We start from the raw sequence: 18,613 nt of genomic DNA on the forward strand, positions 1-18,613 counted from the left end.
GGGACTTCATTCAGGATAAAAATGACTCAGAAATACATAATGCGTACCAATTATCATTGTGTGGATGGAGAAGGGGAATAAAAGATATCTCCTTTTCTACTTAGCGCTCCAAACTTAGCTTCAGCCTTTCAACAGATGGAACAAATAGGCTTGTGGCATAATAGCAGAGTGTTCTCTCTACCTTGCTGAATTTCATTCATAAATTGCACGGTCCTAAATGCCAGTCTTATCTGGGCTTAAATTGAACAGTTTAGAGAAATTATGCAAATCAGTTCCTTCTTGAGCAGTAAGTATTTAACTGTGTTATTAATGCCAGACTTTTGATGCCGATGCTTGAATTTCAACCTATACAGAGCATGTTTGTCCCTGAATTCTTAAACTTGATATTGCTTTTTTTGGTTCCTCTTGCTGATCCAAGTCTCACTTGACTGTTTTTTTAAAATAATGATACCAAAGCAGAGCGGTGCACTTTACAACCAATTTAAAGTGTTTTTTAACCCCTGGGTGGGATCGTGCCAACACTTTTTCCCTTCTGGAGTCGTCCACTCCCTAATGGAGATTTACAGGCAACGAGCTGGAATCAGCATTACTGGTTTTCAACATCCCCCTCCATATTTAATGAGCCCTTCTTAAAGAGGCATTTTAGCCAGAGAGTGCACTTAATCCCTGTTTTTAAACCGAGCCTGAATGTGGTCTGTCTTGTGTAATTCCTGTTCTCCTTTATTATGATATCTTTTTTTTTTATTTTTATTTTTTTATTGTCGTTCTGGGTTTCAGTGCACACCCATGCCGAACAGCTGCAGCTCCAGATGTTTTTTGTTTCAGGTTTTGAATTATGTACCACTCATATTAATGTGTCTTGTGTAATAGCCTTCAAACATGTCATCTGTGCAGGGTTCTTTTTTTTTTTTTTAACAAAGCTAAAATGCTGCTGCGATTTATTTTTGCAATGGCACACAATTACCTTCATTCACCAGGGTCTTAAAAATAACAGAATTTCAAAAATGTTATCAATCATTCACCAAAGCAATTCATGCTGCAGGAATGCTGAACATTAGCTGGTTGCAGCGTCGTAAAATTCAGTCTGTGCAACAGTTTCCACGGCTTCTCATCTTTATTTGTCATTTTTTTTCTTGTCCGACAAAGTCTTATATGTGTCCTTAATGGAACACTTTTTTTCTTTTTTTGCAATGTCACACAGTGATCCTCGCTTGTTCATGGAGTTGATGGATTAGAATTTGAGTTTACATTAGGAGCTGTGAAACTGCAGGTCCAGTAGGTCTGGTTTTGGCTCGTGTCTCCTTCGATTGGTGAATCTGGGTCAAAGTTCCAGAACATATTGTTCAAGAGTGGAGAATAGTCCATGTGGGTGGCAATACAAGTCCTCCCTTCTGTTTTGTCCTTGGGTGTTTGCGCGTGTTTACTTCCTCGGTCAGTGGTCTCCGGTTGGAGTTGAAATGAGGCGGCGGGAGGAGGTTAATGTGAGAATCTGCACTCTCTTAGAGATGGATGCGGGGGCGTGTGGAGTCAATTTTGCAGTGCCGAACAGGAAGCGTGCTCCGGGACCTTCCACCAGGCAGAGTAGGCCACAGGTCGCCGTGACGATGAGCGCCGGCTTGCCTCGCGGACTGCCTCAAAGTCTGCTGTTGATGCATTAGCTGTCCTCCCCACAGAGTATTCATCTCTCCACCATAAAGATTTCTTCTTTTTTAAAGCATAAACTGCTGGAGGTAATTTTCTTTGATCACTCTAAAACGTCGACTGCGATCAAGGAAAATCGAGGCCACGAACTAAGGCCAGAACTGTGTCCAATGGTAACTATTAATCAAGGCTAAAAATAGTTTTGATGCTGGACTGAAGCAGTGCAGACTGGGCTGAATCCTTACAAAATACTGGATGAGTTTCCACTAGCGATCCATTAGAGGATGAGCATAAAACACAGTTTTATCTCCCCCCCCCTTTCTGGCAGTGATATTTCACAAGGAACAGAGAAAGAGTCAGTGTGTGCCTTGCCAAAGGCTGTTGGTGTGGGCAGATAGTCTGTCATGTGAGCAGCTACTGTAAAAGATCCATGGAGGGATAGTGATTTTTTTTTTAAATGCTTCCTTGTGTCCGTCCTTGGGTGAAAGGAGCCCACTTTTGCCTCCTTACAGCTTTTCTGAGTCCAATCACAAAAAAATTTGATTAGAGTCATTTGCTCAAGGAGCTCCTCTTGCTCCTGGGCAGCAGTGAGGCCCCCTGTTCCCCCATTTGCCCCGAAGAAAGGTTCTGACGGACATGACGAGTCTTTGAACCAGCCCCTTTCTTTTCTTCCCCTTTAACCTCATTTACCACACTCGTTTAGTTTTCCTCCCCACCTCCCGTCCGTCTGTGACTGCTCGCCAATGGCCCCGCGTTTGGCTTCATCACGTCACAGCAAGTGAGACAAATGACTGTTATAAATTACCAGGAAAGCTCCGCTTTGGTGTCTTCTCTGCTCAACGCTGTCGCATTGCAATGTCCTGTGCAGCCCAGAGAGGAGGCGCTGTGTCTGTGGAAAAAGGTGAAATGATTAAGCAAATGAAAACATGATTCATTGAGTGTTTCTTTAGTGGTACATGGTATAAATGGACAAGCAAATTTAACTAAAATCACCTCAACATTGACATAGTGGTCTTAATTTGTCTTTAACTGACCTAAATCCGTTGGCAATAATGTCGTCGAGTACTGTGACAACTGTGTGATTTGCGATCAATTCAAGCGTTGATGATGATCATGTCGTTTTAATTCAGACGAGGCAAGACAAATTTATTTGTATAGCACCATTCACACTCAAGGCGATTCAAAGTGCTTCACAAAGAGAAAGAAACACACGAAATTACATTAAAATCATAGAAACAAAAAAGATGAAGAAAGAAGAAAAAAAGCAAATTAAAACCAGAGGATAAATAGCTAAGACATTTAAAAATAAAGCTAATAGTAATGCATATGGAATGGTGTATTTTGTGCTTTTCCCATATTGGAATTTGCTGTCTCAGAACACCCAAAAATATTACATCTTCTCCCCAGAGAACCCCACACATCACGCTGTTCCAGGTACCTTCACAAACACAGAAATACTGCATTAATAATACCATGATAAAGGTAAACTGATGTGTGTATATATTTTACAATCTGAAATTGAACCAACAAACTTGTGCTGATGTCCTAAATTTTTATAAGCATGAAAACAAAAGTTGCTATTCCTAAGTGAGTCAATAGTCTTTTGCCAGGATTGATAAATCCTGATAAATCCCTTAAGTTTAAACCCAAAATCATCCTCATGCCTGATAGACACAACAGAAAAAGAAAACTCAAGAAGACAAGGTCAAAGCTGCCATACCGGAACAATTCCTGAAGTACCAGATGGCATTTATTTCAAATGAAAAACAAAGGTCACCTGTATCTGACATTGTATGAAGATAACAATTAAAGGCGTCACAAAAAGTTGCCCTCTTATCTTTTTTTTATAGCAGAGATTTTAGATTGAACTGACTGACGTAGGTAAAGCAGTATCTTCTCATATATAGTGCAAAATATCATCATAGCTGTCTTTGTTTGTTTCCATGCATGTTTAGTGTGAAAGAAAAAGCCTGCTCGATAACAGAGGTTAAGAAAATCTTCAGCTGTCAGTTCAGTGCCCAGCAGAGGTGGTGATTATTTACACCCAGAGAAAAGCCACAACCACATGTTTAACTAGCTGTTTCAGGATGTGTGTTCAGTTTTTTCTGCCTTTTCTTTTCCTGTGTCTCGCCCTGCTCTTCGCCGCTGTTGAGGACCTGAAGCCGATCGCACACTCACTCAATGAGGACTCCTGTCACTGAGCAGACTGATGTTTAGGTGAAGATTCATTGTAAGGTCAGGCAGTGTTGAGGGTGAGGTTAAGGTTGGAAGAAATGTTTGGGTTATGCAGCTGAGTTTAGATTAAGTCTACAGGAAATGCATGTAAAGCCATTTTAATGTATCCCATGAGGCGAGGAAGCGTGCGTGTCTCCTTGCCTTCTAGTAGGAGGACGACTTCAATATTTCTCCACATTTATATTGCTGTAATCCAGCGTGCACTGTCAGAAAGTTAAACTCTTGATTTAATCAAATAACACTTAACATTGAATGTTTGATTATAACAACTTATATCCTCATGAAATTAATGTTTTTTTCTAAGGAGCATAAATAAAGCCTTCAGATCTTGAACAGTTGTTCGAATGGATGCAGTCTTATGTTTTTTGTTTAAAGGTAACCTTTTCTAGTTTTACTTGCTCTATACGTACTTTGCACCATCAAATGCCACACCGGGGCAACTCCCAGTTTCATTCGTCTCAGATTGTGTGAAAGCACAGACTGAGTTTCAGACAAAGCAAAATCGCATGTCTCTCGCCTTTATTTTTTTTTTCTTTCTCGCCGTTACAGAAAGGTGCTCTTGTTCATTTCAAAAGCGCCTCAGTTTGAGTCTCACAAAACACCGTCGCTTAATAAGTCATTCAATAAAGCTGTCCAGTTAAACTTTTTTATTGGCAGTTCAGACCTCAGCAGTGGTTGGTATTGTGAGTCACAAAACGTTCTTTTTTTTTTTTCTTGTTTTCAGTCATCTTGGTTTCTCAGTTAAACGACGACTCATTCACTGCATCCTCTTCCCCCTCGTCGCTTTGTCAAAGAACGTTTAGCCGCAAGTGATCGGGCTTGTTGTGGCTGAACCTGAGAATTTAGTCTGCCAGCCAAGGTCTTCCTGGGTGTCTGTTTCGGAGGATTCACTAAAGAAGCCCTCAGGTTTCTGACGCTGGCCTCATGATCCAAGGTGCAGCTGATCATGGCCCTAAAGAAAGGAACGCGTTGCATTGTTGTAGCGCGTCCTGAGCTAAAGGCTAGTATTGTAAGATGATTTACATTTTCAAAAGTTAAAAAGAATTCTAATGTGTAGAGTCAAAGAGAACATCTGACAAAGTTTTTTCCATAACTTGTTATGGACTGTTTCCAACACCAATAACTTTTCATAAAATACCCCAAATTGGCTTTGAATGTACTCAAAACAAGTCAAGTCATTAATTTTAACGAGACCCATAACACACACACTGGGTGTATGTTGTTAAAAAAAAAAAAAAAAAATCATCATTCTTCTGTTGTCAAGCATTTTTGATGTTTTCAAATGTTCAGTCTCACCTTTTATGGAAAACGGGCCGAGTGCAAGTGCATTGATGCTGTTATTACAATGCTTAAAATCTGAATGAGTTAAACATATTGAAGAATGTCGAAGGGACGTCAGTTTTGACTTTTCAGTGGTATTTAAACTGTGACAGAATTTCTTTCCCACCCTGACAGGAATAATTACCAAACACACACAGTAAATCATGTCAAAATGACATCAAAAGTATTTACATGTTTGTAGAACATGGTAAAGCTTTTTCTGCTACAAGTATAATACTGTGATCAGCATATAGGTAGTGCCTCTGGTGATTTTTATGAGCTTTGCTTTGTTGTCATGATGGATCTGCTCAGGCTTTTTTTTTTTTTTGCTCAGCTTCAGATAAACAGGAGCTCAGAGGCATGTTTAAATATGGCTTCGCTCTTTTTTTACCCTTTAAAATGCAGAGAGGGAGCACAGCTTGCTGATGGAGCAGATATGTACAGGAACTGGCTGGATGCCTCCCATAACTGATAAGTATCAGAAAAATGATGCAGCGGAGCTCAGACGAGAAATGTTTGATTATCTGGTGATTTCGGTCCAAAATGTGTTTTAGTTCCTCACAGAGATAGACCTGCGGGGAAAATGGAATAGGATCAGCTCTGAGATTATGTTTATAGCCTTTCATACACACTTCAAGTGTCCGGACAGACGGTGTCCATGTGCAGCTCAGTGTTTGAGATTGTGTGTATAGTTAGAACCACACAATTGTCAACGGTGCATGTAAAGGAAATCTTTAAATGCTTGATTTTGGAAGGGGCTCTGCAAACACATTTGTGATGTCCAGATATCTTTTTGTGAACAAAAAGCCCTTAATGGCACAATTTTATGAAATTTTACTTGAAGAAAAAAACAGCCCATACTTTTTTTCTTTGTTTTTTTTTACCTAATTTTTAACCACCAAACAGTTATTGTATATTGTATTATCTCTGATTAAAATGGTTTTCCTCCGCAGGCCTTTTTCAGTCCTAACTACATGTTGCAGTTAGTCAGGAGATTTGAAAATCAGATAACTAAGTTTTTTGTAATTTTGGTTTTGATAATATTGGACCAGTGATTCATTGAATTCATTCATTCACTATTAAAGTGCAGGAGTATTGATAGTTTTGATGATCCGATTGAGCTGACAGATCATTAATTCTGATTTAATTTGAATGGAAGTTTGCGCTTCTGCAGAATACATGCAGAAACTGTTAAGACTGGTAGTTGTGGTTTCAGTGAAATGATTTTGATAAATGAGAACATAAAGGAAAGTCTTTTCAGCCGTCTTCTTTGCAGTTTCAACCGACTAGGGGCTGCTCAAGAAATCGCTGAATGCTGTGTGTTACGAAAGTGGAGATTAGTGCTGCTGTTCCCATTATTTAATTTTTTATACCGACTATTCCCTGATGACTCTGAGATCTATTCGTTCTCTATTAAATGTTAGAAAATTGAGGGGAAACATGATATCACCTTGAGCTCAAGGTTAGGCATTTAAGTGCATGTTGTGATTGTTCAACAGCTGAAAACCCCAAAATATTCAATCCGTCTGTATAGAACGGCAAAGCAGAGGAGGAGGACGATGGGAATAATAAATGATACATTTTTTTCTCCAAATAAAATTCAAAAAATAAACCAGATATCTCAAGGACATGTGGAGATGTCTTTCTCGCCCTGGTTGACTTTCGCTCATATGCAACTTTGATGCTTCCTCTAGTAAATGGCTGAAGGTGAAAGGCATTCACGACGGTAACTGTAGCAACTGATGGCCCCCGCAGGACCGTCCTCCCGCGCTCTCTACCAGGACCTTATCCCCCGGAGTCTCATGAGGAAAGAGCCTCTTCTTTTATTGCACCTGGGAGATGCGTTAAAGGCGCAGTGAACTTTGACCTTGGGCTTGATCACTCTGGCAACACAGGACACGGAACAATTGATATGCTTAAGGAGAACTCAGCTGCAATCCCTTAAAGTCTCATAAATGTTTGATTGTATTTGATTCAAAAGATCGGGGATCTCGTAAAGCCTGAAAGCTCATTCCTTGATGTATTGGTTAAAAAAAAAAAAAGAAAAAAAAACTGTTCACTTTAGCCCTTATCAGCAGGTCGTGTCGTAATGGCAAATTTACACACCTTTGTTTCATTAGACCCTTGTCATTAGGCCTTTCTTTTATTAGCCTTATATCAATAAAAAATCCTTTCTTTCATTAGCGGAACATCTCAAAGACTTGGCTTCATTAACACAGCGTTGTAAATGCTGGATGCGATTTCATTAGCAAACCATCTTTAATGAGGAAACCCCTAGCGTGTTTACATTGCTCTGATCCCCCCATGATTACTGGTAAGAATAATGCTGATTGGCTCTCAGCTGAGTGGGGGAGGGTGCGAGGCTTGTCCCCCGAAGATTGGATCATGCAGTTATTAAAGCCAATGAGATCCTCGCTGCTTGGAAGTCAGGAGCGAGATCAAACATTTCTGTAATCAAGGTCCTTGCAGGGTGTGCGAGCCAAGACATAATGATGCAGTGTGTTGGAGGAGATTTAATGACAAGACATGTACCAACCTCACCGCTTGTGACAGTGGATCCTGAACCTGCATGTACACGTCCGCGCACTTTCATCATCGACTTCAAGGCATGAAAGTAAAGCCCTTCACTGAAAATGATTTATCATGCCAACAAGAAAAAGATGGATGCGTGCCTCTCAAATCTGCAGTTTTTCAAGAATTTTTTTTTTTTTTTTTTTACAGCTGTCAAGCTATCCAATGTGTCATGATTAATTCTTTGTAATTAAATCTCTCTCATTTAAAACGCAGCACAAAGTTTCTCTTTTTTTGAGGTGCAGAGATCGTGTTCAGGTTCCAACTAATTTGTACATATTTCTTGCGTTCCATTTAAGCTTTAGGTGAAATTCCAAACCGTGCACCTTGGTATTGCCCTGTCCCGTGGGAACATTATTTCTGTGGATGACTAGCAGTGGAGGGCCGTTTCTGTGGGCAGAGCTGCTGTCTCCTTAGTTTATGTTTGATTTTGGAAAAGCGCAACTTGACTGGGAGGCCGGGCTCACGTGTTAATGTCCTAATGTTCAGTGACATTGCTCAGAGCTCTGAAACATGTCATTGTTTGCCCCCCAAACCCTTTGTAAAACCAGGAATACGTCGTGTAGGGGATCCTGCCATGTTAAACTACAAACTCTTTTTTTTTTTTTTTCATGAGGCAGTTTTTCCATTTTTAATTCAGACTTCATCATCTATGTGCCTTGAATCAAAACTTTTGATGTTGGTCAAAGAAGAAGTCAGTAAAATATAGTTTGGTTTGCAACCCGAAAGTCAATTTCACAGCATTTAATTAGTTTCCTCAGAACAATACGTTTAGCTATGTACTCGCTGAAGCTTCTGGGTTGATATTTGGAGTGTGGATCTGGATTATATTACTTGTTTGTATGCCTGGGAGTTATCGCGCTGGGGTGACGACGGAGAGGCTGACAGAAAGATCTAATTTGGCAGATCGCATTGAAATGATCTCAGCTGATAGATGGCATGGGAGCGGAGTGTAAAAACATGTTTGAATTTGAGGGTGAACTAATCCCATTAGAACAAATTTACAGCTTATTCAGAACTTAATCTCTCTCTCTCTCTCTCTCTCTCTCTCTCTCTCACACACACACACACACACACACACACACACAATTTTGACTGAAGTCCAGTCGACTCTTTAACTATTGTTGTTCAGAATAATTACCATAAATTGTCATTCCTTTTCATTCAAGCCTTCTCAAACATGCCTTTACGCCTAATGATACCCATAATACTTATGAAATTTTCCAACATCTGATAACCGCAACTCTATTACTGCCTCCCCTCTTTAATGACACACAGAGAAACATTTTTGTTTCCAGTTTAATGAGACGTTTAAAATACCCTCCTGGTCTGTTTTGCCTCATTCACGTTGTATGGGATGATCTCAGTCTGCCTGTTTTCTGCTCTGGCTGGTCCAGACTTGCTTTTGCTTTTGCCAGTTTCTGCCTCATACGTGAGATTAATCAAAGCTTTGAAGACTGCATTGAACACAAGAGACGACCCCCCCACCCCCCCACCCCCCTTCTTGTCCCATCCCCATTTTTCTCCACACATGCACACTTGCACACCCTTATAAGCAGAAAAATATCAGCATCCCAGACAGCTTATCATGGGGAACTAATTCAATATCCCTTTGCCTGTTTTAAATGTCACTCTCTGAGCTCATCTGGAGTGACATGTTTTTCATGGTGGAAATAAAGGAGCTTTATTGAGCTCAGAAATGCGGCGATGTGGCGGTGGGGGGGTAGTGGGGAGCGGTGGCGGGGGTGGGCTCATCTCTCTGCTCGTCTCGATGTCTGCTGGAAATCCAAAGGTCCTCATCAGGATCGAATAAACTTTGGATTTGCAAAGGTCTTCTGAAGGCCAGGAAGATCCACCAGAGTTACATGGTGGATAGATAAAGATGAGCGATTTCTCCTCTCACGAGAAGAGTATAGTCATGAATTTCCACTTCGACTCAAAGCTTTCAGAACAGTAGAAGTGAAATATCAGTCAGTCCGATCCAGAATTTCTGAAAGTCAGAAGTCTGAAAGTTAATGCAGGTAGTTTGTTGCAAGGTATTCATTAAGTAAATCTTCAATACAAGTTTTGTATTAATTTGAGAGATTTATAAAATATTACAGTGCCGCAATTTCAGAAGTACTTGTCAAAAAGTACTTCTATTTTTAGAAATCCGGCGTTATTTGTTGCTTTTCCTCTTCCCAGACGATGCCAGTGACTGTTGAGTTCTTGCCTGGAGGCGGGGTACAGCCTCCTCAGTTGCCTCATTGTGTCAGATAATGACTTCCCTATTGAAAATGACCCCGGTGACCCCAGAGACAGACAGTAAGACGGCCCGTCCACCCCCTGGAGGCACCCAAACCCACTCTGGCATTTTGCCCAGCGCCGAGCCACTAACCTACAGTCCCGCATGCCCCGACCACTCTTTCGCCTCCCTTACAAGGGCCGACCGTAGTTTTTCCGGCGTTGGCCGCGGGGTTCCGTCTGATGTCCGGAGTCGGCTGACATGAGCCAGTGTCGGAGCCAGGGTGGTGCCACCGGAGAGGAGGTTAGGGTGAGGTTGGCTGCGGAGCTGTAAATGTGAGAGGTTGGCTGGCTGGAACAGCGCAGTGCTGGTGGAAATTATTCAGCCCGTTTCCTCTTCGCTGTGTGGGTGTCGAACGAGAAAGCTCCCAAAGACAAACAGTTTTTCAGCTGGAGCTGGCGTCTCCGCCGTAACAACCCGGTCTTAAGGTGTTAAGAAAACACAGAATATTACAGGTTTCCCACCAGTTTTACTCTTTATTGCCATTTTGACGTCATCCTTTACCCTTTAACTGTATTCACACTTTCTCTTTAACATCCACAACTTGATTTCACAACTTGAATTTGGATTTTATCTTTTTGTAATTCTTTATTTCTTTTTTTTTCTCCTCATGTTGGCATTTTAACTTTATTCCTCTTTTTTTTTTTTTTTTTTTACTTTTTTTTAAACGTTTTACCTCAACATGCGGTGATTTAATGATGGATCCGGATCATATTTGATTGAGTCGAGGCAGAAAAGATCAAATTTTAAGCACAATCTGATATTACCGACACTAAATCCATAAGAAAAAGAGATCCATATGATGATCCAGATGTGCAAATAAAGACATGTACATGAGGAATGGATAGATAGAAGTGGAAATTGCCCTGCCTTCTTCTTGTTCTTGATGTTTCCCTTTCTCAAGATTTTCAACAAAGAGTTTCACTTTTCAGTCCCGCTCCACTGTCACAGCATCGCAGTCCTGTTTGTCTCCAAAAGCTAATTATCTCTCTTCTTCTTGCAGGGTTCCTGAAGCCCCAGTGCTCGTTGGCTCCTCCCATGCAGCGAGGCCGCTCAGGTGAGGCCTGTTCCTGCTTCAGTGGCGTCTGTCCCCTCCATCAGCGTCGCCTATCTACAGGTAAGACCTACTGTCTAGTGAAGTTCTTCCCCATAGTTTCTCCATACCTGTGAGCTCATGGGTAAAATTTCCAGACTCATGTTTGATCTGACAGGGAGTAAGTCTATTTGCAATCAGCAGAGCCGTACTGACTGCTAATTTTGTTTCATATTCGGTGTAGATCATGTCTGAGTGTGTAACTACTTGTGTACAAAAACCAGCTGGGGTGACATTTTCTCCCATTCAGTAATTATGAAACATCTACCTCATTTCAGCCGTTACCACACACCGTGATGAGGTGTAATGAATTAATGATAAAGTAATAGTAACAGATGGTCCCTTTAATATTATAGCTACAGTAGAGGACAAAAGTTTTCCATGTTTTCACGCTCTTGTTCCTGCTTTCACATTTTTTTATGTTACAGACTAAATCCAAAGCTGGCATTTTGAGACATTTTTGAATATGTGTGTTCATATAGTCGACAGACACATGAATCGATTCGTAGCAGTGTTATATAATATACTTAAATACTTAAATAGTGAATACAGTTGAGAATGACCGGTGTTGTCAGAGGGTGGAAAGTGCGACTAGTTTCATTTACACACACACACTTCTGCTCATGCCACCGCCTGTGGTCGGGGGAGTTCTCAGACGTTAGTTTTCATGATTAATGGTGTGTTTGCATGTGGAGCGCTTATGATGGACAAGTTAACAGAGGTGCCCCCCTCCTCCTCACACTCACCTCTCTCCTTCTTCATTTGCCAGTTTCCATTTTACCCAACATTTACTGGCAGTTTTCACACACATATTTTGGCTGTGTATTAGTCTCAACATTAAAGTTTCTTTTCTTATTTTTTTCTTACCTCTGAGTGTATGCATGTACACTGTTACATGTGCAGGTGTGCATGTTTGCAGTCATCAGTCACTTGTGAAGTACTTTGAACTGAATTTGCTTGAAATGTGTGATACAAGTAAATATGAACTGATTAATTTGTTGTCCCAGCAGCACTATCCTGTTCCCTGACATCAGTCAGTATTCTTTATTGAACTGTATGTATTCACTATGCTTACATGATGGCACATTCATCACTGCGTCCCTGAGATCTGATCAGTGTGCTGCATGCGGCTGTCCTTCATGTGAGAACATGACTCATATGACGAGACGGATAAATGTGAATTAGAAATGTTTTTGTAGGATATTTTTGTGTTCAGCCTTGTATCTGCGTCTTTTCTCTCCCTGAGCTGTTCATAGTTTTACAGTTCCAGTATTCGCACATGAAAATGAAGTTTTATTTGTCTTGCTCATTCAAAATTATAATTGAGTTTAGACTGTGTTCCATTTTGAGCACCATCAGATACAACTGCATCATATTCCTTCTATTAAAAAAAGAGAAATTTCATTTTCTTCCCCTCTCCTTTAAAAACCCTTTGCTGCATTATTGGGGGTCTTTATTAGACTGGCTCATTCAATTTTTTTTAAAAATAGCAAAAAATATGCTTTGTTGAATTTGTCCATTGTAAAGTATTTTGGATTTATTTTCCATGGTCGGGCATTCAAATGGTCAGATGCTTGTTTCTTAAGGCTGAGATTCATGGATAAATAAATAAATAAAAAGCTCTGCTCCTAAGCATAACCTGATCCGTATTTTGGAACAATTTAAACTGAATAGTCAGAGTGAATCCTCTCAATATATTTTAAAAACTGTATCAAGACTGCCTTGATCTTCCTATATCCTTAATCTTCATATCTTTATATCATAATCCACATATCTGACAGTGAATCCTTTAAAAAAAGTCATAACGTTATATTTACACAAATCCAGCTCACTTTTTTTGTGCCAAATTTTGCTATCAAGAAGCAGCCTCTGAATTGTCCTTGAAGCCTTGGAGGTGACTATCTTTAAAAAAGAAGTGAAAATGTGAGTGCGTAATGCGGTTATATATTATGTTTGTAATATTTTTCGACAGGATGACCTTCATCTATCTTTCAGGCCTTGCTTATAGTCTGAAATCTGCATCTGGAGTAATGCTTGCTCAACAAGACCTGTTAATAAGCTGGAATTAAATTCACTTGGTTTTCGTGGTCAAAAGATGTTTGTAAGAGGATTTTTTTTAAGTATACATCAAATCAGAGTCTTCCTGGTGTACAAGGACAGTGCTTTTGTTCCCCATGAGTCAACATTTATTAAAAGAATTAGAAAAAACTGAACACAAGCTGCAATTTAGAAAAGTAGTATGAATTAGGGTAAAGGAGGAAGTGGACAGTCAGTACATCAATCTAATTATTAACTGGTACTCTGAGAGACTTCTATAATGCAAACAAATCTCCAGAAGGTGCGCTGTCTTTAGCTCTTCATGGGTCCTGCAACAACCTCCTCCAGCGTGTCCAACAGTCCTCCAGACATGCATCCAGCAGGGTGATACTGCCAGCCTTATGTTATGATCCAGACAAACTGAGAGACACATTTTCACTCTCACTTCATCAAAGCTGCTAAGTTTGAAGTGAGTCAACAAACGAGTCCGAGAACATGATGTTTCTGAAATTGTTCCAAATTGGACGCAACTAAATTGAAGCGCAGAGTTGACGTCATGTTTGTGCTGATTTTGCCGGCTGTTGAGTGAATTTGGCATGCTTGCAAAAAAAAAAAAAAAAACAGCCTTGGCCTGATATGCCTTGCTCCTGGTACTCCGACTTGTTGGGCGGCAGAGGTCAAGATGATCATCTTAACAAATGAGCGGGGAAGTTCAGTCTGGGACGCTTATCCTGAATGAGCAGGGTGAACATAATCCCCATCAGTATCAGAAGCCAGCGAAGAAGTTACATTTTTTTTTCCAAATGCTTGTTTAAAAAAAAAAGAAACAATAACACCGAGAGACTCAGTGTCTCTCATATGCTTCCTTTTTCATGTGGGGAGATTAGGCTTTTCGATGCACAATGAGACCCCGCTACCCCTTCTCTCTCACAGGCAAATACTTTTTTCATGGACATGTTTCAGCACGATGAGGTGCACAGTTATTCCACCAGCCTCACCCCTCCTCGTCTCCTTGTATTTTACACAGTTTATCTTGATTGATTGCTACATTTTTTACTGTCACAGCTTGTGGTGAGGGTGGATGTTTTTCCTGAACAATTTAGACCATCTGGATAAGGAGTATAGACTCACTCAACTATGTCAGAGGTTTGCTTCTTTGTGTTTTGGCTATTTTAAGGCCAGGCCACTAGGATAGAAGTCGCTTTTGATTATTTTGACTATCTTTGACTCAGCGGCAAAAGGATAAAAGGGAAAGCTGTTCACAAAGTTTAATTGTGCTCTGCTTCTTTGTCGTTACGGAGGTGATTCAGCTAAAAAAGCAGCCAGAAAAAGAAAAGTCAATGCATCTGTGGATAGACAGCTGCTCTGGAGTCGAAAGTTTGCAAACCCTGTAATAATCATGGGTCTAATTATGGAACGTGTTACTATAAATCTGCTCATGTCCCCAGTTTTGTGTGGGGTTGTCTTCCAATTCAGAGCCGCAATGACAAGCTGCAGCGGGGCGGCGCGAGGCGCGCAGCGGTGACGGAGCAGGAGGCTTCTGGGAAGGTCCGCGAGCCTCGCCCGGAGGGGTAGAAGCCGGGGCAGTGGGGGCCGGCTATCTGCTGAACTCCAGGCAGCACACTGATGTGGCCAGGCTCCGGTTTCAGCGGTTTTACATTGTTGTGGCTTTTCAAAAACAAACTCTTACTGGAAAAGGAGCGTGAGAAACGTAGCGATGGTGGGAGTGTTTCCACGGGATCGTTTTCAAAAAAGTAATAATTTAATGTTTCTTTTCTTTTTAAGAGTTAAAAAAAATAATGATGGGAAAGATTTTTTTTTTTTTTTTTTAGAGGGGGGGGTTGCTGCGTATGAGGTGAGAGAGAGAAAGAGAGAGAGAGAGCATAAAAGAGAGACAGCATTGAAAACAGGGTTTCTTGAAAAAGGGCCTTCACAATGCGAGCCTTGTGCTGCGATTTGGTCTGTCCTCACCGAGCTGAGCAGAGGAATGGAAAAGATTATCCGCAGGAATGTCTGGGGTGCCCTCAAACGGAGCGGGCCGCGTGACTGGCCAATAGGAGCGAGGCCTCGCAGAGCGGCGGGCTAATTTTTTCCTGATGAACTCAGCCGCCTGCTCCACAATGCAGTCTGATTGCCAGGGCTGAACTCACATATGGTCTGTGTTTGGAGGGTCCAAATGACAAGACCAATTCTGCCTGGAGAGAAAAAGGGGGGTGGGGGGGAGTTGGACAGCGATGATTATTAGTGGCTGGCCCTCTTCTTTTTCTTTTTTTTTCTTTTCTTTTTCCACGTTTTATTTCATTAGTTCTCAAGCGGTGCACCGGAAACATAATCCGACCGTCCTGTGCTTCCTGCCGCAATGATCCTACCAGGTGTGCCATTAACTTTCGATTCATTGCTGCTATATTGATTGCCTTCGATAAGCACCAATTATCCCCCAAAGCCCGACCGCCTAAGCATTCAGCGCAGTCCCACTTCATTACAGTGCTTCAGAATTATCTCATTGCCTCACAAATGCTGCCAATTAATTTGGAACCTGCTTACTATTCACAGTACTTGGAACGAGGCTTCGCTGCCCCTCCGCGCAGAGCGGATCCAGCGTAGCCTGCCGGGAGCAGCTCTCCGCTGAAGGCCCTCCAGCTCAGCACAAGTTGGATGTGCTCTCATTGTTTTTTCCTGTGTGTGCTCTTTAGTATTAGCGCGGCGGTAATAAGCCATGTGGTTGGCCTCTGGACAGAAGCAGCGTGTGTGTGTAAACCTTGTGGTCGCGCAGCAGGGTTCAGGACCAATGCCGGGCAGTGCCGAGGCCAAAGATATTGGTCGTGGAAAAGGGGGAGTTCGGAGGATTGACGTGGAGTTAAAGCGGCTCCCCGGCTCCTCATATTTCGCGTCGCGGGGTCCTGCAGAGGTGAGGAGGGTCACGGAGAGGGAGCTCGTTAGCCTCGGAGTGCTTCCCGCTCCCCGAGCTCTAATTGGCTGGCCTGAGTCGGTCGCTCTCCCCCCGTCTGCTTCCTGTTAGGTCAAGAGCCACAGGAGCTGGAGGATGCAGGGCTGCCATGTATTCAGGGGGGCCTTTTCATCGGGACACAGTTTATTTTTAATACACAAAATCCGGCTATCACAGCTCATCTGAAGAAGCAAGTCCACCCCTTTGCTCTGACACACTTATCTTTCTTTTTCTGGTATGTGGTTTGATTAGGACCAGAAGACTGGAGTTTGTCATTGCAGTGATAATAAGTGCCAAACTGTGTAGTTAATTAGGTGTTTGAGTTTATATGAAACCAATGAGATACCATGAGGCACGTCCGCCGTGCTTCCCAAGATGCACTGCCTCCTCCGTGGTTTGTTCCTCGGAAGATTTTCCAAATTTAAAGATTTTCCTTTTCAAACTTAACTGGGTGGGAGGCAGAAGTTTAATGAGGTGAAGCTGTGTTATGAGGTGAAGATTTTAATCCCTTCTCAAGATCCTTTTACTTAAACAGGAAGACACTAACAATCTAAAATCTAGTTAGAGTTACTCCCTGTTCTTGTTAAAAACCAGGCATTTGTTCCAGGGATTTTTTTTTTTTTAATGCACATGTTTTTAGGAGCTCTTCAAGTTTAGTACGTTTTGGATTTATCAAATGTTAGACTGGTCACATGCAGCAAAAGATGTGGAATGAAAAGTTCAGGTAACAGCAATCAAGGAAACCAGAGTAATTAATTTAAATTTCTGGTTGCTTGTCCACATGTAACTTTATGAGGTTGAATTTTCACCACAGCAGCTTTTGGGCTACTTGGACAGTTTAAATTTGAATGAAGACGCATTTGTTGTTTGATATGTTTAATGGGACCTGAGACTCTTAGTGTGCAACTGAGTGTAAATTGCATAATCCATCTGATAATCCAAATCTTAGTTGTTTGGAGACATTCACTGAACTGTAGAATCAGTCGATGGAAAGTAATTTGATTTCCCTTTTAAAGGAAAAAGCATTTAAGATGTATTAATTTGTCGGACGATGACACAGACTGAGCATTTGGATGGAAAGTTTCGCTGAATAATTTGCTCAATAGGAACCTCAGTAACATGTAGAATCATCATACAATCAGTAGGGTTTTTTTTTCCATCTTTAGTTGCCATTTTAACTGCAGAATCAGAACTTTATGTTAATCCACCTCTATTAAATGAACATGAGTAATAATTCTAACCCTGTAGAACCACTGACCATCTACAATATTCTGTGGATAAATCTGAATGAATAACACCTTCTCTATTTTATATAAATCATTATTTATTACAGAGGCTTTGTCAACATTAATGACCTTTTTGAAGAGTTTATGATAACAGTTTATCCTTCAATCAGTTTAGATTATTTTATTCTAAAGTAGGCGTGTATACAGAGCCGAATGTTTGGCTTGTGCGTGCTTCACACTCTAATAAACTCTCAGTTGCTCCTTTTATCAAATGGGGAATCACAGGATGGCCATCATAATGAGCCATCATATCCAGTGGGAGTCCCTCAGCGGACGACGCGGCCCATGGCGGCCAGCGGCAGCGAGGACGCCGCTGCAGGGACGGAGGTCTCCGTGCTTGTCCAGAGTGACGGCTGCCATCCATGGTCGGGTCACTGCAAATCAGGGCGACTAAGCCTTTGATAACTCTCTGATCCTTTAATCCCTCGGCAGCACCATCGCGGTGAAATGCTATATCATTGTCACAGTGGAGAGCGAACGGGGGCCGGCAGGCAGCCCGGGACGCCGGGTGATGGACACGCGGGGGTCACGTCACGTTCCCCGCTCCCGTACCGTCTCTGCTGTCTCGGCGGAGCGCGGAGCGTTCTGGGGTCAGAGGTTGCGAGATGAACTGAGCGGAATCCTCCACGGCTGTTATGTTGAGTTTAAATTTGAAACACGGTTGTGCAAAAGAAACAAGATTTAAATTTGAATTATCAGGAGTACAGCATAATTGAATGCCTAATGAATTATAAAGTGGAATAGAGTTTTATCCATTGTTCCTCTCCTCTTTAATAATGAGAAAGACTGAAGTCAAAAAAATCTTTTCTGTTTTTTTTTTTTTTTTTTTTTTTTTTGTCTTACATTTGCTGTCTGTTGCATTTTTAGTTATATTTAGATTGTTTATAATTTATTCTCTCGGAGGCCGTTTACACACGCGAGGTGAAATTTAATTCCGCTGCAGCCTATCCCTCCTCTGAATTTATCCTGACCCCGTGAGTGAGATTAACAGTACAGCGTGTGATGATTTGCATCTGGAAATGAAAAAAAAAAAAAAATAAAAAGAAGGGAAAGGAATCCTGCATTTTTTATTAACATCAATTAAACATGAATAAGCAAGTTCTCATTCTTCAGGCCCCATGTTGCCTAACACAGAACAGTATGTTAATCACAGCGAAGCACGTCGGGTTCCGCTGCAATATATGGGCAAATTAACCACC

At 41.5% G+C, this 18,613-nt stretch overlaps 1 protein-coding gene across 4 annotated transcripts in view; it reads left to right on the plus strand.

The window, feature by feature from the left end:
* Positions 1-18,613, plus strand: part of rxraa (retinoid X receptor, alpha a) — a 118,601-nt gene that overhangs the window by 21,001 nt on the left and 78,987 nt on the right. For all 4 annotated transcript variants that reach the window (XM_030084249.1, XM_030084251.1, XM_030084250.1 and 1 more), the window contains exon 2: positions 11,055-11,168. In XM_030084249.1, coding sequence (XP_029940109.1) covers positions 11,055-11,168 — 114 coding nt within the window. The remainder of the gene's footprint in view (positions 1-11,054; positions 11,169-18,613) is intronic.

This window comes from Salarias fasciatus, assembly GCF_902148845.1.
Source record: "Salarias fasciatus chromosome 7 unlocalized genomic scaffold, fSalaFa1.1 super_scaffold_4, whole genome shotgun sequence".
Classification (NCBI taxonomy): Eukaryota; Metazoa; Chordata; class Actinopteri; order Blenniiformes; family Blenniidae; genus Salarias; species Salarias fasciatus.